Source organism: Perca flavescens, chromosome 2 (assembly GCF_004354835.1).
Source record: "Perca flavescens isolate YP-PL-M2 chromosome 2, PFLA_1.0, whole genome shotgun sequence".
Taxonomy (NCBI): domain Eukaryota; kingdom Metazoa; phylum Chordata; class Actinopteri; order Perciformes; family Percidae; genus Perca; species Perca flavescens.
This window is the reverse complement of record NC_041332.1, coordinates 22,104,623-22,130,763: the sequence shown is the minus strand read 5'-3', so window position 1 is coordinate 22,130,763 and position 26,141 is coordinate 22,104,623. Positions and strand designations below refer to the sequence as shown.

Genomic DNA, 26,141 nt, shown 5'->3' with positions numbered 1-26,141 from the left:
TCCAATGTCACATTCACAGTACATTCACTCTTGTTTTCCTGAAAATGATATATGGTGGTGTTAATAATGCATATTAATATAATTGTGAAAATATTTAAACAGCTGGGTGGCATTTTCTTTCTAAGTTTAAGGCAAGGATAATTAAAAGGATATACTTCGGTATACGCTATTCTTCATTCTCGCTTTAAGTGCATTTATTTGCAAGTCGGTACGCAAAATTGCTACCTCTTACTTTTACTTTTCTATCATATCAATAACTAGATGGCACTGACAGCGGACTGGTCTGGTTGGAAAAGCCACACAAACACGCGGAGTCATTTCCCTTCTGAAGATCACTAGAGACGGTTAAAGGATCTTTGAAAACACTCAGCGATCCCCAGTTTTACTGCTACTGTACTTGTAAAATAGTGCGCCCTACTGTCTCTATTGCGCATGACTGTACGACGTAATATGAAGTAGGCCTCCTGTTTTTCTCCCCAACCCGGAGTCCTCCTGGCCCCCACCGACTCGATGCAACGTTCAAGTAAGCAAAACACGGAGGCTGCCTACGATAATTCGGAAAGGTAAGGATTTTTTAGTGCATATCAAAAGCCAGCGGTGGTCGCCGATTGTAAAATAGCACGGGCGTTGTGGTCGGTAAACGACGTTTTTTAGCGTGCGGAAGCGGTCGGACTGCAGAGGAGGCTTCAGGACTGTTCCCGCACGCTCGAGGGAGAGCAAGGCCCAGTGACCCACATTCAGAGCAGCCAGTGTCTATGTGTACGAGTGGGCGAGCGTGCGCGCGTATCCGTGTCAATGTGTGTGCCCAGGGACCGTGATTGTGTGCGTGTGTGTGTACATACATCTGCCGCGAAAATGTTTCCACCGTCGCTGGTTTTTCTTCGTAAAAGATATACATAAACGTCGGCCGCGGAGAAATTTCTCCGCGGCCGACGTTTATGTTTTTGTCGGCTTTTACGAAGATCTTTCCCCGCGCGGATGTTAAGGCTCAGTTTCCTCGCGGTGTTTGAAGACCATCGGTGACATTTTAGAGATTATTTTGTCTTCAATGTCAGTTGTTGCGTGACAGCTTGAGGCTTGATATTCATCCTGTTTATTTCACGAATGCGAAAGGCTTTACCTGTTGTAAGTGTCTCATTCAGTATTTGTAAGGTTAAGTGTCGCGGGAGGAAACGGGGGCAGTAGAGCATTTAATCTCTGAGTTAAAAGGGCAGTTTTCGGCAAGCTTAGCAAGCAAGCTTAGTTAGCCTGCCAGCTAGCTATATGGGTTGCGCTCTTTCGGTTGTATAACTAACACCTGTGGCACCAAAGGGTATATTAAAAATGGTTACCGCGTAACGTTATATCTGATCGCTATGGCTGTTTTGGTTGACTGCATTACATCTCCCATATTGCTAATATCGGTGTTTATGACAATGGTGTACAGTAGGCAGAATCATTCAATGAAGAAGCTCAGTCTAATGAAGCTTCACTTACTGGCCATCAGGAATACATGACGGTAAAGCAGAGGAACACAGGGGGTCTTTAAGATGATTTAACAAAATGCCTAGATCTCACACTTATCTCCCACTAAAATTAGTGCAATCTAGCAGGGTAATAATAATGTTATCCATAGATTTTATGACTTGGCTCATTGGGACACAATGTGCACAAAGTGGTGGTATGTTGTCTGATTGGTGTTGGGTCTGCTTGACAAGTTTGGGAACTTCATTGTTAGACTATTCACCCAGACAAGACATCACAAAAACAATTTGTCGATTAATTTACATAATTTTTCAAGGAAAAAATGTCAGCATTTCCCCAGTTACAGCAGCTTCTCGATTGTGATCTGATTGATTGGTTAATCAAAAAAACAGTTGGCAGATATACTGATAATGAAAACAATGAACAGTTGCTGCCCTAATCTTATAGAAGTATGACTATTTTTTTAGTTTTGGACTGTTGTTGTTAGGTGATTGCAGCACTAATAGACTATAATGAAACTACAAATTTGCATGCATAGTAAATAGTAAACACAGGCCCCCTGGTGAATTAGTATGTTTTTTTGTGTTGCAGGTGTGGCTTACTCATGAAGATTTGTCAGTGCCTCGTAGGATAGGATCTAAAACAGCTAGCTTTGCCTGCAAAGAGACATTCCAGAAAGTAAGTTGAAAAATCACCACTTTTTCATAATTGGGTCACTGATTTTCATGAGATTTTCTGAAGTACTAATAATGTAAACATAATAATTGATTTATATTTTTCCCTCGCTGCACTGATGTAAGTTATTTGCACTTTAAAGACTTTGTGCAGCAATAATTAGAATTTCAAGACCTTTCAACAGTCGCACTAATGTGTAATTTTTGAGTTTTTCTTGAATTAATAATAGGTTATAACCAAGATGTTTTCATTCTGTATAGGACTATAGCTTTTATTTTTTTATTGTAATTTGTTAGCTGCAGTCTCAAAGAGTGAATTTTCCTTAGTATCCCTATGGCAGTAAAGATGAAAACGTACTTAAAGCTGCCCTCAAATTGACCTAATGACCCCTCATGACCCTAGTTTTCTGCTCTGATTTCCGCCGCAGGTTTGGTTGATCACCATGCCTTTCCTGTGGTCTGTTGCCCTCTCGTTACCCCAATGACTTCAACGGCAGTTTTGACCATAGAGTCAGCTTTATCCCCAAACCCTTTTTACGACCCCTAAGAAAAGACTGACCACGTGCATAAGCTGCATTGGGGTGAGAAGTACACACACACACACACACACACACACACACACACACACACACACACACACACACACACACACACACACACACACACACGCGAGTTTGGTCATGCATCTTTTTTTAACTGAGTAAATATAAGTACAATATAATGAGGAATGTTCCCTAACACATGTTGCAACATAGATCACAAATCTCTTTAAAATAAAGTATTTTTATTACATCTGTGCTATGATTCAAGAATCAGTGATGTTGACTCTAAAATATCAGTCTGTTGTATATTAAAGTATAAAAGGATAGTAAGCCAGTTATCTGAACCCCATGGGAATGCTACTAATTATGAATACTAATTATGATTAGTGTTGGAGAATGACATACTGGGTGAAAAAAAACATTAAATGTGCCTGTCTATTTACAAACACATACTGTATATAGATACTTGTTTTTGTATTGCATGTATCAAACAAGGACTTCTATCAAGTTTACATAATTCTTTACTGTAACACATGGCCTGTTCTCATTTGAGACCTGACTAGTTCACCTGTTTGTCAAGATGAGTGTGATTTTGTGAGTGCTTTCGTTTTACCACATTTGTAACTGCATTTTGGTCTGATTTCTATATTTCGTGCTAAGAAAAATAACGCAGTACGCTGTGTGCCAAAATGTTCCCTCATGTTTTTAGTCCGCTTAATTGCAATATATGCAAATCATAACTGGCACTTAAGCTAATACAATACTTGTTTTTCGGTCTCTCCAGGTGGTCTTCCAAATGCCTACCTCACGCCTAAAGAGCAAATCACTGCAGCCACAGCCCTGATCAGCAGCCACCATGACATCAAGCGTAGGGTATGCTTCAACACACACACACACACACACACACACACACACACACACACACACACACACACACACACACACACACACACACACACACACACACGCACACACACGTCAACTTATCATAAATGACATTCATACACACTATACATGCATTAAGTGCATGCATTATAAGTACAAAATTTGTTCAGATATATAGCTTTGCAAACACTTCAAACCCACAATAATGTTGTAATTGTAATTTAAAATAATAATATTGACAGTAATGATAATTATTAGAATTGTTGTTATTATTATGAAATGGCGTGCCACAATAAAAATCTTAAGAAAAAAGTGATGCCTTTTTGGCATGAAAATAATCACATTTTCAAGATCTTTAATAACATCTCCAGATATCAATGTCAGTACAAAATGAAAGTATTGGTACTGACCCATATTAACTGAAATGTAGGCAAGAACACTCCCTGTTTCACAAATGCACTCGTAACCTTCTTGGAAAGCACAACACATTCCTTCTCAGTCGCTTTTTTTTGTGTGACCTGAAAATAAACCTGCTCCTGGCATATAGGAATCCTCTCATTAGCGAGCATCCGTCATTCGCTATTATTAACAGTACATATCTGTTTTCAAGCTGCCAACAAACGTGAACACACAGGAAAACACAAAGTAAGACAGGAAACAGGTGCAAATAATTTTTCTCTCCTTCTGTAGGGATGATTGTAGCATCTTTGATGGGTTGATGGAAGAAGATGAAAAGGACAAAGCAAAACGGTAAGCTCCATATAAAGATGAACACGCTAGAGTGATGCTACTTGTAGTATGTGTTAAATATTAATACACTAATCCTTTTCATAAAACATCACATGGTATTTAAAGGATTGTGTCTTGACCAGACCAAGACTTAAAGATTGTAATGAGTACTTGTTTAGCTCCTGTAGAGAATATACTGTGTTGAAACTGACTTCATGGTATGCCGTACACAGCAGCCATACTGTCTTAACTTAAAACATTATAGGGTCACAAGACTAAAAGGTTAAACCTGCTTATTTCAGATGTATTTATTATTTCATATTTCAGGGTCGTTGTGTTTTTTTTTTCTGTATGTCAAAACGGTGAATCTGGACAAAAAACAAAAACTTCTTTAAAACGTTTGTCAAAATGAAACTATGGTTACATGACATTTAGAATCTAATTTATAACTGTGGTTTTGATTATAGTGTGTCCCGTAACAAGTCTGAGAAGAAACGGAGAGACCAGTTCAATGTCCTCATCAAGGAACTCGGCACAATGTTGCCGGGCAACACCAGGAAGATGGACAAGTCCACCATCCTGCAGAAAAGCATTGACTACCTGTGTAAACACAAAGGTCAGAGCACCTCACAGGGCGGACACTTCTTGTTCTATATTTAGTTTTTCTTGTGCACACTTTTGTCTGTGCTTGTTTACTCTCATTACTAGAGCTTATTACACTTTTTATGAGAAACAGGTGTAAAGTGTAAATTACTCTTTAATTAGTTTAACCTTTCAACTGTGTATAGTTTTATTTATATATATATATATATATATATTAGTGCTGTCAAACGATTAAAATATTTAATCGCGATTAATTGCGTTAATGTCATAGTTAACTCGCAATTAATCGCACATTTTTATCTATTCTAAATGTCCCTTGATTTCTTTTTGTCCCATTATTTTTTCTCATTTTAATGCTCTTATCAACATGGAAAAGTGGATCGGCTTGCTTTGTTATAACACGTTTAACTGACAGCACTTATATATATATATATATATATATATATATATATATATATATATATATATATATATATATATATATATATATATATATATATATATATATACACAGTTAACAATTATGCCATACTTAATGACGGCTTTTTCTGTGGTTGAGCTACTTTACACCTCCATTATGATGTGTGATTATCTTTCACTAAAATATTCAATTACTGCTCAGCTACTATTGTTTTTAATCCTAGCTCTTATCATTGCCGTTCATGATAATTAACTCAGCTGCCATTTCACTGGTGCACTGTGTTATCTCTTGGTCTGTTTACGGTAACTGCCTAAATATCGCTCTGAGCTTTGTACTATCAATATATGTTTGTACTCTGTTGTTCTGCATTATTGGGTGCTTTCTTTTTGCGTTGTCTCTTGTATGTCCGGTCGCTTCATCGTGTTTTCCTAACTTGACTTTTTCCCAAAAGACTTGATTTTTTTGTTACAAATTCCATGTTTCCTCCACCAGAAATCGCAGCCCAGTCGGAGTCGAGTGAGATCAGGCAGGACTGGAAGCCTCCATTTCTTAGCAATGAGGAGTTCACCCAGCTCATGCTGGAGGTTAGAAATCTCAATTCTTTTTTACTGTAATTCTGTTGTTTAGGTGTTAAATCCACCGATGTTTTTACTCTTGTGGCAGATTTTTCATGACCAGGGTCATTAATTCTATTCTCTAGATTAATTCTAATTTACCTCAACAAATCCAATTGGATTATAATTTTATTTCTAAAAGTATCATTTCTACAGATTTGACTATTTTTGCTGATTCTTAACGAAAGACAAATTGATGACAGTCTGTTACTTCTACTGCTTTATCTGGTTTTGTATTATCAGGCTCTGGATGGGTTCTTTATAGCAATAATGACTGATGGGAACATCCTCTACGTCTCTGAGAATGTCACCTCACTACTAGAACATCTACCGGTGAGTAACATTAGTTTGTTCTTATGCCTGGTATGTATTAGTCATCCACTGTATTGTAGAACAAGCTTTAACCAGATTGTGTGTGTGCGTGCTGAAAAAAAGGTTTTGGCCATTCTTCTGATGTTTGTGTGTGTGTATGTATATGGGTGTGGGGGTGTGTGTGTTTCTCAGACGGACTTGGTGGACCAGAACATGTTAAACTTCCTGCCAATCGGGGAACACTCTGATGTGTACAAGGCTCTGTCCACTCACCCCACCGACCACGAGAACATAAGCACTGATTACCTGAAGAGTTAGTAACACAACAAGTCTTATTACACCCTACTTGCTTTTTTGTTTCATTATCCAATAATGCAGTACTGTCTTCTGTGTTCGGTGATTAGATAGGAATATTGTTCAGTTTAACATTTACTTATGTACTTCACGATGCACAGCTTGCGGCTGTTATCGGATTTTTAAAGTCATATAAATGTGTTTTTGGGCCCTCACATCCAAAGAAAATTAGACAGAAAGAAAATAGGACAAACTAGAAACCCAGGCTTATCCCATTGACTCTAATAAAACATATTGAATATATCTCTGAAAATATTAAATAAAAGAGAATTTAAAGTTTTTATAACTCTGTAGCTAATTTTGTTAGTTTGTGAAACATTTTTAAACCCATTAACAATGTAATTACTGGATGTTACAACAATTGTATTTCTGACTTAACCTGACTTTGTATTTTTTTGTCTCCAGCTAAGAACCACCTGGAGTTCTGCTGCCATTTGCTGCGAGGCGCCATTGACCCCAATGAACCACCCGTCTACGAATATGTGAAGTTCATTGGCAACTTCAAGTCACTCAACAATGGTATGTCACTTAGTTCAGGGTTTCTCAGAAGGGTATCTATATCTATCTATTATTATTTTTCTACCAAAAAATGTTTTGTGCTGGTCAGATGTACTTAGATTTAAAAATATTTCGGGGGGGTACATTATTGAAAAACGTTTAAAAACCACTGATTTAGATAGCATTCAACACAGCAATATGTGTAATCTCTGCTCTGTGTTGTGCAGTTCCCAACGTGACGAGGAATGGTCTAGCAGGGGTGTTACAGCGGTCACTACAACCTGCGTTCGATGACCAGGTGTGCTTTGTAGCCACTGTTCGGCTGGCCAAACCTCAGTTTATCAAGGTAGCCTTAGACACATACACACACTCACACATCAAAATAAAATCCCAGGCATTCATTAATAAATGTGTCATGTATGCCTTCTCTCTTCTGTTGTTTTTATATTCATAGGAAATGTGTACAGTGGAGGAGCCCAATGAAGAATTCACCTCGAGGCACAGTCTAGAATGGAAGTTCCTCTTCTTAGACCATAGGTAACAATGTTTCCCATAGATTAGGAAGCAACTTGTGGCGGTGGGTGGGGAGGAGGGAGGGGAGGAGAGAGAGAGAGAGAGAGAGAGAGAGAGAGAGAGAGAGAGAGAGACGCAGTTGGATGCTCTCCTCATCTCCTACTTCAATGCCTAACGAATCTATCTCTTTCTCTCCCCTGTCTTTCACTGGTTGAAGCCTGAAAATACTGTAAAACAAATTAATAACCTAACTTATTACACTGGTCGGACTGTTGAGCTCTGTTTCAGACTGATACATCCGGTTCAGGCTGGTCCTCATCCTAAATACGTGCCTTTTTCAGTCACGGAAAATACTTTTCAATACTCATCTGGATTGAAGCAGAAAACATTCAGTGTAAGAGTAAAAAATGACATAACATTATTTCTAAAAAGATTATTTGATTCACAGCTGCTACATATAGTGTTTTGACCTCGACAACCCAACTGCATTTAACCGCAAACTTGCGACTAGTTAACTTTCTAAAGCGGGCACAATCGCTTGTTTGCTAAGAGTCGGGACGGTGTATGTGAATGTGTGATTGTGTAAAGGTGTTCACGAGATAGATACCAACCTTTTGTGAACTTGTGAATTTCGCCAGCCGTCTTCTCTCCTTGATGGAGACAGACGCTGTGTGCACGGTGGGCTCGATGGTGTTTTAATCCTCCAACGTCGCCTTACAGGCAGCTTACCCTCCCCTTAACCTTAAACATAACCATTGCCGCAGTGCCTGGAAGGTGACGTTTGGGGGCTTAAAAAAACCCTGTGTGTGTGTATATGAGCGAGACACAGGTGACAGAGAGACGGAGGAGAGCAGGGAAAGGAAATGCAGAAGAACGTATTTTAAATAGCGTTTTAAAATAATAATAATGAAACGCAATGTGCGGCGGCCGGTGTAGATAGTGAGTCGGACCGCCACACAGTCTACGTGTGGGAAACACTGCGTAAACACACAAACACACACATTTAATTTACATTATGGTTGCTCCTGAAGTTGCTAGTATACCTGTCAGAAATGCTTGTCGGGTGGTCGCATTTTTTGGGGGAAAACGACAATCTGACATTCACACCCGCTTCACGCTGTGATTCGCCAGCTGTGTGGAAGTGAGAAAGGAGCCAGGGTTTGACCTTTCTCTTTTTTAATTTTTCACAAAACTTTTTTTTGTCACTTTTCATGTGAACACGTGAACATATGAAGTGCAACACTATAAGTGACTTTCAGGAAAGACTTTATCCCCATATTTAAACAATATCACATCTCCCCCCTCTCTATGGCAGCCACCCTCCGGTGTGGCCGTTCAGAACAAATGACACTTTTTCCAATGTGGCTGGACATCACGTCGTACAAACTAGTTCTCTTCAAGCATAACCCAACCATTGCATTTACATAATACTAGTTTCTTTGAGATATGTACTTTTGAGCTACATCAAGTTTCTCCTCTTTGAATACCCTTTACTGAAAGCATTTAATACCCAGTTTGTCTAGGTCACTTAAACCTTTGAGCTCTCAGACTTCGTAAAGCTTACCTTTTTTTTTTTTTTTTTTTGTGTCAGCATGATTTCTAAGAATACCATTTCTCCTTTTTAGAGCTCCACCAATCATAGGTTACCTGCCTTTCGAGGTTCTGGGAACATCTGGGTACGACTATTACCATGTGGACGACCTGGAGACACTAGCCAAGTGTCACGAACACTGTGAGGGCTCATATTTATACACTATCAGTTGAGATCTGTTTGAAAAAGCTTTCTTTGCTTGTTGATTCTAACAACTCTGCTCTTGTCTGCCTCTCTCCTGTTCAGTAATGCAGTACGGTAAAGGAAAGTCTTGCTACTATCGTTTCCTGACTAAAGGTCAGCAGTGGATCTGGCTTCAGACGCACTACTACATCACCTATCATCAGTGGAACTCTCGACCTGAGTTTATTGTCTGTACCCACACAGTAGTCAGGTACTGCAGCTTCCCTGTACCTTTTCAGTGATGTTACAATTATCAGTGCTATTTTTTTGTTCTGATCATCCAAACCATTGTTAAGAGACTGTGATAATAAACGAGCCCTGGTCGCCCGGGTGTCTTCATGTGTGGAGGTTTACTCCTCGACGCAGCGGCCGCGGGTTCGACTCCGACCTGCGGCCCTTTGCTGCATGTCGTTCCCCCTCTCTCTCCCCTTTCGTGTCTTCAGCTGTCCTGTCAGTGTAGAGGCCTAAAATGCCCAAAAAATAATCTTTCAAAATAAACGGCTCCTCATATGCACCTTTATGATCTATTTTTGGTGACACAGAATTTCACAAACTTTTCTTCACATCTCTTATAGCCGAGACACACCAACCAGACGGCCGACCGTCGACAGAAAAGCCAGTCGAAATGATCAGTCGGGTCCCCGAGGTCCAAAAAACTGCCTCGGAACACACTGAGGCGACGCCGACTTGAGAAACGTAATACGTCTCCATAGCAGCAGGCGGCGCTACTCTGTATTGTTGCCCAAGAAATGAAAACCGGCAGCTGATTGGACAAACGCGTCACATGGGTTTGTTTTCTCCGGAAATTCAAAGCCAGACTGTCATGGCTGCTCGTTCAGAATACGATCTCATATTGTACTAAAATAGTTCACCGAAATGTGTTTCTGAAAACATTTTAAGCGAGAAATAGGCCGTGCAGTTGCTGAATCTGTCTTCATTTCAGATCGACAAAGGTCAGTTTAAAAGATTTTCCTCAGATTTTGAGAGGCTCTAGTCACGCTCATTCCGCTCGCCATTTCCAGGTAAATCCTGACTGCCCTGTCTCCAACTGAACACGTCAGGTCGGCCAAAATGAATGCCGACAGCCCCCCAGACTGACAATGGCACGGGACACACCGAACAGACTCGAGTCACTGACCTCGCCAGACTGTCCAACGGCCGATTATCGGCCCTGGGTGTCCCGGCCTTTATGCACACAACTTTCCTACTTCTTCATGGGGTTGTCTCTAAAACCTTCTTTATTGTCTTAAATGCAGCTATGCAGAGGTGAGAGCAGAACACCGTAGAGAGCTTGGCATTGATGAGTCTAACCCAGAAGTTACTGCGAATAAGGTGAGAAATCTGTTTTCATTAATGCATGAGCTGAATAATTAAGGGTGTCACAATATATCAAGTATAGAGGAGAAATTGTAAAAAACAAACATATTATGGTTGAATTTGTAGTTGAAGCCAGAGTGACAAAATTAGTGTAACAACTTTTATTAATTCATTGGCTGAAATTCTCTAGTGACAATGTATTAAACACAAAAATATATATATTCCGCTTTATTAAATCATATTGTCAAATATGTCGAAAGGCTCACAAAATAAAGCCCAAAAACTTGTTTCTAATCTAAACTGTCTCATACAACAGGAAGCCAAAAGCATATTTTTTTTCCACGTGTGTTAACCATTAACTTCTGTCAGTGAGTTGCTACTGCCAGTTAGTATTTCTCACACTATCTACAAATCTCTTGACAAATTAACTGTTTTCTGATATTATCGCAATCCCTTTGGTCAGTGATTACATCCAGATGACAGCAACAGATGTATCATAAATCAAACTTCGGATGGAATTCACAAACAGACAGCACACCAGAATAATGGTTGTTAATCTCACATTGATTCAGATATATTTGTTAATAAATTACCCTTTTGGGTTGTCTTTCTAATAGCCGGTAATTAGGCCGGTTACACACTGGACGCGTCACGCGAGCGTGTCAGCTGCGTGGGGTGTCCGTTTATATTTCGGCTCCCATGTTAACAGGTTAGAGCTTACACACTGCCTGCGTGAGACGCGTGCCTGCTAGAAATAGAACCGACGCCTATTTTTCACGCGAGACGCGAGCGTGTTGGAAGCGTTTCCAGGCAAAATAGAATAGGAAAAGATGTTTATCTGTAATTTAGACACAAATACATATTAACAAATGACATGTTGATGTTTGAAAGCCTCTAGGTTTTGATATAAATGCAGATAGGCCTATATGAATGTAATTTTTTTTAATCGATTTTCTAATATTGCACCCGTCAATACAAAACGAAATATTCTGTAGCCTATATTGCCGTCAATACTGCCGACGTTGTCTTCGCTGTAATCAGATCAGTAAATATTTATGTTTAACATGGTATTTAGCCTAATGTTATCAATGGGAAACATCCATGTGTCCAGACAAGGCTAGCAGCAGCAGCGCCGCGTCAGACACGTTTCTGGTGTGTAAAGACAGACAAAATCCACGCAGCTGACACACAACAGAAACGCCACGCTCACGCCACGCCTGCAGTGTGTAACCGGCCTTAGTATCTATTGGTAGGATAGCAGGCTAAAGCACATGCAGTGTATTTTATCCTGAATGATCCTTTGCCACTTACCTATCAGCCTTGTCATTTTCACGTTTGGAGTCTAACTTTTTTTTTTTTTTTTTTTTAAAGGATTGGCTGTCAAGTGTATTTTTCCTCTGCTTATTTTTAGAGTCAGGACTCTGGCTCAGAGTCGCAGCTGAATACGTCCAGCCTCAAGGAGGCTCTGGAGAGATTTGACCGCAGCCGAACGCCCTCGACCTCCTCACGGAGTTCTCGCAAGTCCTCATCACATGTCTCTGACAACACCTGTACTTGTAAGGACACACACACAGTTGCATGTACATACAGTACTTAATATTAATCCATGATACCCTGATGTAATACTCTGGTGACGAGTCAGTGACACATCAGTTCTGGAGTTTAATGGGATGGGAAGCCCTGCAGTAAGATGATACGATATCATCAGCACGGTCCGAATATGACTCCTACTCATCAATGATTCTCTCTCTCTGCAGCAACAGCCTCCAAGCTACACATGGACATGGCCACACCTCCTCGGCAGTCACTGGGCTCCACGATGGAGATGACCTCACAGCGTCGCTCATCCATCAGCAGTCAGGTGAGACTTGATTGGTCCACGCCAAGCAACTAGGGCTTCTTGTTTTGACAGATACTGATTTTTGTGGCCACAAGTAATGCAAATACAGATTGAATTTTATTACCTCAATGCTGTTTTATGATAAAGTTTGGTTATGGAAATGTAATCAAAATTTAAACAAATTCCTACACATCTGGGGCCTGTTGCCTGTTAGCCTTGACTTGGTTGCACAAAAGCAGAGGCACCTAAATTACCATGGAGATTTATTCTTTATTCCTGACCAGGCTAACAGCCGGGATTTATTAATCCTGGAGCCCTTTCTGTTCACTTAGCAGTGCTTCTACCTTATTATTATTATTATGTGCATATTGCTGTTCAGTAAAGCACTGTTATATAAAGTTGTGACAATTTTTTTTATAATTTTTCATGTGACAGTAATTGTTACTGTTATATTGCTTTATGAAAATTGCTGTTCATATTGTTAGAAGTTTGATGAATATATTACGGCAGTTGTTGAGATAATGGCTGATACAGTTGCAAATGTGTTTTTAAATGAAGACAGTGATGAAGGATAATATATAAAGTGCTATGCACATGTTAGTGGTTCCAACAATGGCAGACTGGTCAGGGACAAATACACCTTTTACTATTTTAGTTGATTTATTTCTTTTAGTTTTCTTTAACAAAGGACCATGTATGTTCCTCTTCCATGTGCACTGTATTTGGCATTCTTAGCACACAATTTGTGTTCTCTCCAGTGAACTGGGACTATAATTTGGAAGGATTGAACGCTTCACAGCATTGTAGATTAGTGGTTGTAATTGATCTTCACGGTACATTTCCTGCCTAACATTAGTCTTCTGCTCACTTTTAAGGCAAAGAGTACAACTACTCATTTGTGCAAATAATTAGCCTAACTTCTTGAATGGTATGGCAGTTTCAATTCAGAGCAGTGGTCAGTAAATGTATATTTTTAGGCTACTTACGCATTTAGTCGGTTCATGATCATCTGCCTTGCTTTCTCTCGCTGTTTTATTACAGCGGCCGTGTTTCTTTTTTACAAATGTGTTTCACGTTGTCATAGTTTCATATGAAGCTGCTGCTCACTCTGTGTAAAGAATACACAATGCGTATTCTCCATTTTAGCATCAGTAAATCTGTGATTGATACCGTGGTCTATTTAAGAAAGCTGTTAACGTGCACTTATCCCAACTATGTACACCTGAGGCTTGTACTACGAAGCAGGATTTGGCGTTAACGAGCTAACTTAAGGTTCAACCCAGGGTTTCCTGTACCACGACGGTGGATCAGTTGTTACTGGGTTCAATCGCCGTGGTAACTTATGCTGAACACCTAACATGGTCGGGAGCAGGTTAAGTTGGAGATCAGAGGGGCGACCTCTAGCTCACCCAGTAAGAGTGTGCGCCCCATGTAGGCTGAGGCCTTTGCAGCGGCCCGGGTTCGAATCCGACCATGTGGCCCTTTGCTGCGTGTCATTCCCCATCTCTCTCCCACCTTTCCTGCCTATGCACTGTCTCTCTGAAATAAAGGGAAAAAAGCTCCCAAAAAAATAATCTTAAAAAAAAAAAAAGTTGGAGATCAGAGATCAACCGGTGTAAAAGCACCGCCTACTGACCAATCAATACTCGATTGATAATGGCGTCACCATTGGCGGAGCTCGGTGCGCAGAGAGAGAGAGAGAGAGAGAAGGGGGGGAGAGAGAGGGGAGAGAGGGGGGGGAGAGAGGGGCGCGCTCATAAAAGTTAAAACCTGTAGAGACTGACAACCCCGTTAACATTCCCTGATGGGTATTTTTATGAAATACAGTACAGGCCAAAAGTTTGGACACACCTTCTCATTCAATGTGTTTCTTTATTTTCATGACTATTTACATTGTAGATTCTCACTGAAGGCATCAAAACTATGAATGAACACATATGGAATTATGTACTTAACAAAAAAGTGTGAAATAATTGAAAACATGTCTTATATTTTAGATTCTTCAAAGTAGCCACCCTTTGCTTTTTTTGATAACTCTGCAAACCCTTGGTGTTCTCTCAGTGAGCTGTCAGGGTTAATTAGTGGAATTTGTTCCCTTATTAATAAAAAAGCAAAGGGTGGCTACTTTGAAGAATCTAAAATATAAGACATGTTTTCAGTTATTTCACACTTTTTTGTTAAGTACATAATTCCATATGTGTTCATTCATAGTTTTGATGCCTTCAGTGAGAATCTACAATGTAAATAGTCATGAAAATAAAAAGGAAACTTATTGAATGAGAAGGTGTGTCCAAACTTTTGGCTTGTACTGTATATATATTTTAATGGGAGGGAATTACATATCGTCTATTTGTTGGCTTCTTGAGCCATGTGTCGCCAATGCGCACATTGGTTTGAATTATGTTTTTATATGTTTTATTTGCGCTCACAATCGCTTACCACTGCCAGGGTTGCAACTGAAATAATAGGCTAAAGCAACGACAGTTTATGGAAAGCACAAGTGTAATTATGGTCAGATCTTGGTCCTGACTGATGAGGAAGTGATATTGATAAGTGTTGTGATTTACGCATCTACAGCGTCCGCTATTTTTTTTGCCAGCTTTCCTTCCTGTTTTAGGAAGCAGCGACTGTATTGCGTTTTGCCTGTAAAAACGTGTCTGTGTTCTTCTTATTTATGTAGAATTATAATTTGCTCTTCTTATATAAAATATGCGGCTCTGGTAGATGTTTTGGTCGTGCTGTGCAAACATCGTCTCTTTTATGTGAACGCGCGCGCCGCTGGATTGGGAAACCCTGGGTTGATTGAACTAGTTGTTAACCACCGTCGTGACACAGGTTATGCGGGACCGCGGTTGTTAGGTTAGGTGAAGCCGGGTAACTGAAATAAAACCAGGCCATGTTGATCTTGCTTCGTAGTACAGGGCTCTGGCTTGACATTGCTTCACCTTCTTATTCTGGCTAGGCAAACGTGCAACTGAATAAGCAACGATGAGCTGATCACACTAAGTCAAGCTGCGTTTTTTCAGTTATCCTGGATTTCTTCATTCTACTTTTGTGCAACAGGCCCCAGTTGTCATAATTCTCTTGATTATCTGTATATTCGCAGTCTATGAGCTCTCAGACCACAGGCCAGAGTGTAACTCCAGGTATGATCACTCAGCAACAACAACAACAACAACAACAACAACAACAACAACAACAACAACAACAACAGCAGCAACAACAACAGCAACAACAGCAACAACAGCAGCAACAACAACAGCAACAACAACAACAACAACAACAACAGCAACAACAACAGCAGCAGCAACAACAACAACAACAACAACAACAACAGCTACAGACAAACGTACAGGTGAGAATGGTGTGACACTATACACTATACTTGGGTCATTTCATCACATCACAATGTGCTGTGAAGTAGAGCTGAAACGGGTTGTCGGTTATTTCTCAGTCGATCGACAATAGATTAATTTTTAAACAGATTAAGTGTTGTTGGTTTTTTTTGAAAATTGGTCAGACAAAAAAAAAAAAAAAGCACCACTGTTGACTTTGTGATGTTCATTTGCCAGTGTTTCGTTTTGAGCATTAAGACATCTGTTTCTGCTAACTGCACGTACACATGAACACTTGAAGTAAGTGACCGGTTCTTTTTCTCTCCACCCACAGCCGGTGATGGAATTCTCAGCGCAGGTGAATGCCATGCAGCATCTAAAGGAGCAGCTAGAACAGAGGACAAGACTGATCCAAGCCAACATCCAGCGGCAGCAGGACGAGCTGAGACACATCCAAGACCAGCTGCAGAAAGTCCAGGGACAGGGCATACAGGTAAGATGTAGACTCACACACATGATAGCGTTTAGGGCGTGTCCAAATCCACTTTTGCTAGTTTGACGGCGGAAAAAAGGGTCTGTGCGCCGGGCGCATGGTTCAAAAGGGTTGTACATAGTGTCTTCATTAATTCATAGGTGTGTTTTGGGCGTAACATGCAATAAACCAATCTGAGTGTCGTCTCCCATTCCCTTAATAAGCCAGACGCGTTTGTACCTTGGTGCATTGCTATTATGATGGCGGATTTGCACAGTAATATTTTAATTTGTAATCTTTTGCATGTTTGTGTGCTGCTGCGCTTCCCTGTGTGTGTAACAACCACAGTGTGCGCGCTGTGCATAAGCCTAGGCTCATTTTACAAATTTTCTGTTAAAATAACAATGAAATACTGCGCTATTGACTTTAGACCAGGTTTTTGTTGGTCAATGGCGCGATCACTTCCCGCTGCCTCAAGATAGCAATACACCAAGAATTCACCTGAACACTCCTCTCTGTAAGCCCATGGGCGCAAAGATGGGCGCACAGATGGGCACAGGAGCATTCGCTATTTAAACGACGTGGGCGCTGGACGGGAAATTGACAACTGTGTCGGTCTTAAACTAGCAAAGACACTTGCGTTGGGGCTTTGCGCTGCGCCGGATGCCTCAGAATTTGAAAATGTAGCCTTTTTATACAAATGGGCATTCAATTGATAGGGCTAGTTTGCTCATTGTGTATTTATTCAAATTTGTCTATAGTTTATTGTCTTGTATTGTTAATGTGACAACAGTTTTTATTTTGCTGTGTTGTACCTTTTACAGCAAAATAAAACAAATTATATTCAAACAAACCAGAGAGCTACTTCAGTTTACTGAGAGGGTTTATTTTACTTACAGAATAATTCCAAACTTAGCATTTAGGTTTCTCCCCATGATGTTTTCCAAATTTTAAAAGTTGCTTATTTGAAGAAGAAAAAACTAGCATGCAAACGCTCTTGTTTTTACAATAATCAGTAGGTGTATTGTGTTTTGTCTTTTCCTGTTGTCTTGTTCCTGGCTGTGCCTGACCTAGATCAGAACGAGAATCATGCATTATGTATTCATTTTGTTCTATTCAGAGGAAACAGCTATTTCACTAGCTGAGTGTGTACAGTACAAGCCAAAAGTTTGGACACACCTTCTCATTCAATGCGTTTTTTTTATTTATTTTCATGACTATTTACATTGTAGATTCTCACTGAAGGCATCAAAACTATGAATGAACACATGTGGAATTATGTAATTAACAAAAAAGTGTGAAATAACTGAAAACATGTCTTATATTTTAGATTCTTCAAAGTAGCCAACCTTTGCTTTTTTTTATTAATAAGGGAACAAATTCCACTAATTAACCCTGACAAGGCACACCTGTGAAGTGAAAACCATTTCAGGTGACTACCTCATGAAGCTCATTGAGAGAACACCAAGGGTTTGCAGAGTTATCAAAAAAAGCAAAGGGTGGCTACTTTGAAGAATCTAAAATATAAGACATGTTTTCAGTTATTTCACACTTTTTTGTTAAGTACATAATTCCATATGTGTTCATTCGTAGTTTTGATTCCTTCAGTGAGAATCTACAATGTAAATAGTCATGAAAATAAAGGAAATGCATTGAATGAGTAGGTGTGTCCAAACTTTTGGCCTGTACAGTAGATACTTTACGCTCATTAAATCATTCTGTTCTGTTATAACAATATTGCTATTGTGTGCTTTATGTGCAAATATAACTGCATGTAGTGTAAACCTAAACACACAGACCACTGAGGCCTGACATTTAGTTAAAAAGGAGAGTTATCTGCGCTTCTGCAGACCACAACAATCTGGTGCAACCAAGGCAGGACACAACAGTATAAAATAACAAAAAATTGCCGGTGCAACACAGATGTTTTCTTACTTGATGGTTTTATTTCTTAAGGTGCATAATGTTTCCCTCCCGACAGATGTTGCTGCAGCAGGCGGGTGGAGCGATGAGCGTGCAGCTCCCCCAGGTGGGGTCGGTCCCACAAGCAACTACTTTGAACAGTCAGGTCCAGCAAACAACAATTAACCCCGTCCATTCAGGAACTCAGCAGCTCACCATCCAGCAGCATGCACCACCCCCCCAGCAGAACCTACAGCAGCAGCAGACCAACGCCCTCACACAGGTGGGACACATACACACACACACACACACACACACACACACACACACACACACACACACACACACAGAAAACCTTTGTTCTTTTAATTTTGGATAAGCTGGCAGAATCTGTAACTTCAGGTCCAACAATAATTATGTACTCTATATTTGCGGTCCTGTGAGAACACTAAGCTCTTGTGAACTTTTGACATTATTGGTCATTCATGTGGACAATTTCACCAACTACACAAACATGGTACGGTTCTGTGACGTAGTAATGTTTACATCTCATTCAGAAGACCGGAAGAGCCACAGGGCATGCTGTTAGTGGTAATCATGTGAGAGGCTTCACAGAAAACTCAGTGACAGTGAGGTACTGTCAAACACACAAACCATCATCTTTACCTCCAGAGACACCCTCCACACTTGACTATTGAGTGTAACGCTGGTCTCAGTTATCTTGTCATGTACTAATAAAGTTAATTTAAAACAGCCAAGGCAACAAAAGCAGCACATTTCACTTCATGTTTGTATCAAAAGTAAGCATACTGTAACCCAACACTGTCTATTTGGGGCTTTTTCCAAGTCTTGAAGTAGCTTTATTACAACCTCCCAGTCCACTAACCTTTTTATGTAGACACTGAATGAAAATGTGCATATTGTGTTGAGTTTTAAATCTTCAATTTTTTTTCTATGTATATATTTACATATTCATTAGGGGTGTGCAAATTTCAAGCTCAACCGATTCAAAATCGATTCATAGAATTCCAAAAATCGATTCATATTTTTTAATTATGTATTTGTTTTTTATTATTTTAAATTGTATGTCTACTGCAATCACATGGGGAAAGTAACTACATTTACATACTGTGAATAGTTTTTTTAATCGAGAATCGTTTTTGAATCAAAAATCGATTTTGAATCGAATCTTGAGCCTGGAAATCGAATCGTGACATTGTCTGAATCGTGCACCCCAATATTCATGTTCTGTTAAATTTATTTTTGGCATGTTCAAATTTGACATACCTGAAATAATGAAATTAATTAAATGGAAACACTGGAGAAAAAAGGAGACAAATGAAAAGAAAGACCCTGAGTCCGTTTGCTCTGTTTTTAAAGGAGTTCATATCATGTCCCTCCCTCCTTCCCCACATTACCACTCTCCAGCCCCAGCGTCAACCCCAGCAACCTCCCCAGGCTCAGACCCAGGGCTCTGTATCTGCTCCACTATACAACACCATGATGATTTCCCAGCCAGGGCAGCCCAACGTGCTGCAGATTAGCACCAGCCTGCCGCAGACCAACACACATCAAGGCACCGCAGTGGCCACCTTCACACAGGACCGACAGATCCGGTAGGTAGACAACAACCAAACCTGATACCTATACTACCCTCAGTCCCACTAAACTAAAGTCCCTCTGGGTATACTGTATACGGATTTGTATAAGTAACTGTATATTGTTTTATTTTATTTCATTCTATTATAATTTAAATATTTATATAAATGTTCTATGTGTGTGTAGCGTGAGAGGCTTTCAATTCAATTTTATTTATAGTATCAAATCATAACAAAGTTATCTCAAGACACTTTACAGATAGAGTAGGTCTAGACCACACTATAATTTACAAAGACCGAACAATTCCAATAATTCCCCCAAGAGCAAACATTTAGTGCGACAGTGGCGAGGAAAAACTTCCTTTTAGGGAGAAACCTCGGACAGACCCAGGCTCTTGGTAGGCGGTGTCTGACGGTGCCGGTTGGGGCTGTGATGAACAGTGGCGATAATAGTCACAATAAAGATAATGGAACTATGACTAGAAATAGTAGTTGTAGTAGTTCATGGTATAGCAGGGCACTTCAGGGCGTTATAGGGTGTAGCTACAACTTATATTTAATTGTACAACCCTGGGTTGTAAAATGGCAAATAGATGAACCTTGTAACTAACTTGTAAAGTACTGCTACTTAAGCTGCGTTTCGACACAAGGTTCTGGGATCCTATAAGTCCCCAGAACTGTTCAGCCTATTGTTGTCTGCGTTTCCTCCGCGGTACAAAGACCCATGAAGATTAGGCAACTTAGTCCACTGACATATATAGCAACATGACAGGATGAGGACTGCTGGTGGTCGCGGGTGTAAACCCACTCTGCAGCCTGCAGTTCGGTGTGGCTGTTAGCTCACCGTCTTTTTTTAAATGAGTCGAGAAGCCAACAGCAAAGTCTAAATTTACTTTTAATGTTATCAAACAAAGAGAAATGTTCTCCCTTTGTCCTAAAATTGTCATAAATCGAGCTTTGCGTGTTTTACCAATCAGCGACGGTCATCCCTGCAAACCCCACCCTGAAGGTTGCTGTACTTTCAGAAAGTACTACGATCAGCTTTTGGGCGGGTAAAAAGGCCCCGGAAAATGTCCCCAGAACTCAATTTAGACTCTGGTCCCTGCGGTCAAACCCCTTCGAGTTCCTCAGAAGGTTCCTAGTTCCTACGGTCAAAACTTGTCTGAAACCAAGCTGCTTGAAGATTTGAGTAGTAGACATCTAGTAGTAATTTGTAATTTATTTTTTCTTCCTGTTTCTTTTCCCTTTTCTCCATTTCTCCTTCTCTCCAGGTTCCCAGCAGGGCAGCAGCTGGTGACTAAGCTTGTGACAGCTCCAATGGCATGTGGAGCAGTCATGGTGCCTACCTCCATGTTCATGGGACAGGTGGTCACTGCGTACAACCCCTTTGGTGGGCAACAGGTATGGACAAAGCCCTATGAGTCACAGAGCAGCTAATGAAACTGTATCTACAGTAAGACCATAAGAAAAGGAATACTCTTATAGAGTCCATCCAAGCAACCATGTGTGAGGCACATAACCACCCAGCTGTTCAGTGCTGACAGTGTGGTTATAGTGTGAAAGTGTTGAATAAAATAGAATAAAAACCATGGCATTGGTGGTTGAAAATTGTCTTGTTTGCTTAGCAAATCTCCCCTATTTAAATGAATTAATGAAATAACATTTTGTATTTGATACTGATATTTTGCAATGAAAAGAAGGTAAGGGAAATTGAGTAGTTGTTGTTTGAAGTTGACATATGTCACGTCCTTGAAGCCTAAAGATGACAAGTAGTCTAAATATTTGTGGAAACAAAGCCATAGCTTCAGTTATGGGAATGCATAAGAGTGATTAACTTATATGACTACATCCCTTTGTTCTGTGTCACCTCCTGTGTCTTTTCAGCAGGGAGGGCAAACCCAGACCCTGACATTGCAACCAGCCCAACCACCCCAAGGTCAGCCCGACCAAAACCAGACCGCCGTAGTGTCTCAGGGTGGCCAGCAGGGGCAGCAGCAACAACAGCCATTCATACAGGTATCAATAGAGGGCAGCAAATAGCATTTATTTAAATAGACATCTTCACAAAATATTAAAGCTTTAGTGCGTAACTTTTTTTGTCTGTTACATTCATGCCATTGCCGAATGAGTTGCTACAAAGCTAATTAAGACTATCAGCGCCACAAAACTCTCTCTGTATTTCTCAGTGTGGCTATGTGGTGTCATCTGGCGACTTTTGTGCACAGAAACTCGAGTGAAGATAATGAACTCTTCTGAAAAGTCCATTGTGTTTTTTTAATCCTCTGTGTCCTCCTTGGCTAACTGCGCGGAGGAGGGGTGGGGTTGCGTGCGCAATCACGGAAGACTGTATCATGTGGCTGCAACAACAGTGGTGTTGTCATTACTTAGAATTCCTCATGGGGGAGACAGAAACTACACACTATAGCTTTAAGTTATTACAGTTTTTCACGATCGCTATGACACTTTTTTCAATACTTTTAACAACTTTCCTAAACTCTTAGCACAGTTAGCACAACATCCTTCTGTGTAGCCTATACAATTAACACATTTCTTGTTGTTTTGACACAAAATGCATACAGTTAACACAAATTTAAAATGCTTGAACTTCTTTTACACACAAGCTCCACCAAGACAAAAACAATGGATCTATACTGCCAAATTTCCAAATGCTTTCACACTGTATGTCAGAACAGATAACATCATGTTCTAAACCTAACTTAGGCTAAAGTCAAAGTGAACAGCTGTTCAAATTGTAAATTGAAACACAAATATATTCCCTGCATTTTATATATGCATTTATTGAGAAACAGCTGATTGAAGTTATGCAAATAGATCGATCACAGCTGATTCCCTTCTAGGAAACACACTCAGGTGTTGAGGTTCTTTCAATCGCATGATCATATGGTAATACAGTAAAAAATGACCTGTAAGAAAAATGCCTTCACGAGGGAGAGGAAGAGGAGTACCAGGACAATTCTGTCTCTGTCTCTTTTTTTTCACAAACCGTACCTTCTATAAAGCTATCTGAGATGTGTCAATCATTTTTTGTATTGAATCTCTGCAGCAAAAGAAAGAAAATGGTGGCCGGGTTGGCTCAGTGGGTAGAGCATGCACACATATACTTGGAGGTTTATGCCTTGACGCAGATATCCAGGGTTCAAATCCGACTTGTGACTATTTCCTGCATGTCTTCCCCCTTTCTCTCTCTGCCCTTTCTCAACTAGCTGTCCTGTCGAATAAAGGCAGAAAACCCCAAAAAATAATCTTTAAAATAATTTCCTAAACCCAACAAAACAAAAATGTAGAGGCTTCAACAGAAACTGCAGTCCAAAACACAATCTATGATCAATACAGTCACTTTTCTGTTGTATAGGGGCAGACCTGATGCATAAAATAATGTAGTTTCTGTAATTCCATCTGATGTTAGTGTTTTTTATGACATTGTGCTATGATTGACTAAATGTTCCGGTTGGGAGAGAACATGTGTTAGTGTTTTGGAAGAATTATTTGATTTTGAGACATGATTACATTGTTTTGGTAAACACAGTGTATTGTGTTAGTGAATTATTGTATTTTGAAAATCGGTGTTGGAGTTTAGTTTACAATGTGTGATTTTGAGCATGAAATTAACTGTTTTGCCAATCGTGTGTTGTAGGTGTGTTGGTGCGTTAAGAGTTTAGGAAAGTTGTTAAAAGTATTGAAAAAAGTGTCATAGCGATTGTGAAAGACTGTAAAGGGGTGATAGAATAATTATATAGGGTATTTCACACTGTTCGTTAAGGTCTCCTAATAGGGTATTTAACATTGGTTGGGCTGAAAATGGCCCAGGTGCTATTTTGTTTTGGTCCTTATGCATTCCTGTGTAATGGCTCTATTTGGAATGACAGCTTTTCTTCCAAATATGGTATGCTCATGAATATGTAGATGAGCTGCACGCTGACTGGTTGAGGAACCACATACACAATACATTGGAGACGATACAGCAGGTCTCATATTTCAGACACACACACACACACACACACACTGCTGCCCTGCGCACAGCGCACACACACAAACACAGACACACACACACACACACTGACACACACACACACCGCTGCACAGCGCACACACACAAACACAGACACACTGTCTGTTACATGCCCAGACATGCTCAGGCGAGAGCCGCAGAGGCTAAAACAGCCAGACTTTTTTTGTTAAAAAAGTTTCGACGCTTTCATATAACTAGTGTTGTTCTAACGTTACTCTTGCGACATAAAAAAAAACCTCCATCAAAGAATCACAACTCACCTTTTTAGCTAGTAAGCAAGGGGAGAGGAGAGTGAACCCCTACAAGCCTGTCCTCTGCCAGTGCCTCTGCAGCGCTGCATTAGATCCACAACTCCCTCTCGTCTGATATACTCGTTCTGAACACTTTTCTCTGGACCAGTAGGCTATTCCGTTGTACAGTCTGCTACACTGCATTCATGACCGTGGTTCATTTTCAATATCCTTGCAAAACCTCCAAACTTTCTTCTTTTCTAAAGTACACTGCGCAGCTAGTGTGGGAGATCGTGACAGAGCTCCAGCTCAGCGGGTCTGTGAAGGGGGAGAGGCCGACAGGGAAGGCAGCAAACCCGGCCAGCAGACGCCGCCTGTCCCGGCAGATTGTGGAGCTCGTAAAGTCCGACACTGTCTTACCAAATTTGCAATTAGCCATCATTTTCATAAAACGGCCAATATTTGAGCTTTACATAGTGGATTTCTCGCATGAAAAAAGTCTCAGAAGTGAATTTTGTAATGGAGTAGCAGAGATCTGCACGACCTAGATTTAGAAGACTAACTGACCTCAGATCAGTTAGTGGCCTATGTAAATTTTGGGGCGTTACAAAGATAGAAGGTAGAGCCAAATAAGGAGGAATTGAGAAGTTGACGTCAACTTTTAGCTTTGTTCAGATTTGCCCGTTTTCCGCAGCAGTTTCAAATTGTGAGATTTGCAGAGGAAAGAGGTGTTGATGGGATTTTGAGGTTCTATGAATGTCCTATTTACCCTCCAAACTGTCAGTTTTCAACTATGACAGGGTAAAATCGGTTTTGCATTCTATCACACCTTTAATATGTTTTATTTTGGTGAAAAGTGTTGTATTTATCCTGCAGTGAGTCATGAGTGAAATAATATAACTACTGTTTACAGAATCTCATCATTTGAAGTATCAATTTAAACTTCAAGGTGTCCATTCACCTTACTTGTGTGAGTGTGTGAGAAGAGAAAGGCTTTTTTTTTATTGACTAGTTAAAGAACTGCTTCATTTTCTAATGTTCTTGCATTTATTTTCTGTCAGGGCACTCGTCTTCTCCATAGTAACCAGTCCACCCAGCTGATTCTACAGGCTGCTTTCCCACTCCAACAGCAGGGCACCTTCACGCAGGCAACACACCAACAGCAACCGCAGCAACACTCTCACCACCAGAGGCACCAGCAGCAGCTAAAACCACAGCCCCAGAAACAGCCGAAAGCGCCGTCATCGCACAGGACTGACAGTGTCAGCAGCCAACCACAGTAAAGTCTGGAGGAAAACGTGTTAAGCTAGATAACCTGGGGAATTGAAGCTCTAAGGGATGCTGCATACATTTGTTTTGGGCTTGTGGCTGTCACAAACTTCCTTTCCCCCAAAATCGTTGCCCTCCCTTCTTCCATCTGAAATAAATGAATCATAGGAAAGAGGAAAGCCTGTGAGTCCTCAAGGAACTCACAAAGGGTTGTCACCATGGCAACAGGATGGATTAAAATCCCCCTTCTCTCACCAGAGGCGGAATTGTGAGGGAGCTGACCTTGTACAGATTTACTGTATGATAAAAAAAAAAACATGTAAATATCCAATATAGTCTAACAGGAAACAGAAATGTTGTATTTTATATGATTGCATGGAAAGAATAACTGTGTAAGCTTTTATTAGTCGCTTTTGAAAAATGAATTTTTACTTTGTTCAAAGTGTTTTCTGGTCAAAGATGGACTAATGGCGTGCTATCTCAGTCTTCTCTCCCCCTTCTTTAAGAAAAAAAAACCAGTCCATAATAAGGCTTTACAGTTCTGTCAGTTTTGTTTGGGGCTTGGGTTTTCTTGTGGAATTTGTGTTTTAAACACTGAAAATAGCTCTTTTTAACTTTGTAAGTACAAATTATATTTGGCAAGAAACTAGATCACAGTTTAACTGAAATCTTTGCGGAATGATCACTGTACGTATAACGGGTTTAGTGATTCCAAGTGCCAATAACATAGTCAATTATGTTTGTTTTATTTTGAGCAGACTATTC

General features: G+C 40.2%; 1 protein-coding gene across 4 annotated transcripts; it reads left to right on the top strand.

The window, feature by feature from the left end:
- Positions 1-445: 445 nt before the first annotated feature.
- On the top strand, positions 446-26,141 carry clockb (clock circadian regulator b). 4 transcript variants are annotated; one of them, XM_028604389.1, is made up of 24 exons: positions 446-563; positions 2,056-2,142; positions 2,567-2,719; positions 3,465-3,553; positions 4,256-4,315; positions 4,762-4,910; positions 5,811-5,902; positions 6,176-6,265; positions 6,437-6,557; positions 7,004-7,117; positions 7,324-7,442; positions 7,551-7,633; positions 9,235-9,341; positions 9,447-9,594; positions 10,640-10,715; positions 12,112-12,256; positions 12,458-12,561; positions 15,647-15,895; positions 16,210-16,368; positions 18,329-18,532; positions 19,678-19,865; positions 21,119-21,248; positions 21,732-21,863; positions 25,169-26,141. In XM_028604389.1, the coding sequence occupies exons 4-24, from the start codon at positions 3,537-3,539 to the stop codon at positions 25,388-25,390; spliced, it is 2,709 nt and encodes a 902-aa protein (XP_028460190.1). In that variant the 5' UTR covers positions 446-563; positions 2,056-2,142; positions 2,567-2,719; positions 3,465-3,536; the 3' UTR covers positions 25,391-26,141. The 4 variants fall into 4 exon arrangements, with proteins under 4 accessions (XP_028460190.1, XP_028460179.1, XP_028460167.1 ...); XM_028604378.1 differs by having other exon boundaries at positions 19,630-19,865; positions 21,735-21,863; XM_028604366.1 differs by having other exon boundaries at positions 19,630-19,865.

Coding starts and splice junctions, on each gene's coding strand:
- clockb (XM_028604366.1), top strand. Junction 6,266..6,436: donor CACTACTAGAACATCTACCG/GTGAGTAACATT, acceptor TGTGTTTCTCAG/ACGGACTTGGTGGACCAGAA. Junction 6,558..7,003: donor AAGCACTGATTACCTGAAGA/GTTAGTAACACA, acceptor TTTTGTCTCCAG/CTAAGAACCACCTGGAGTTC.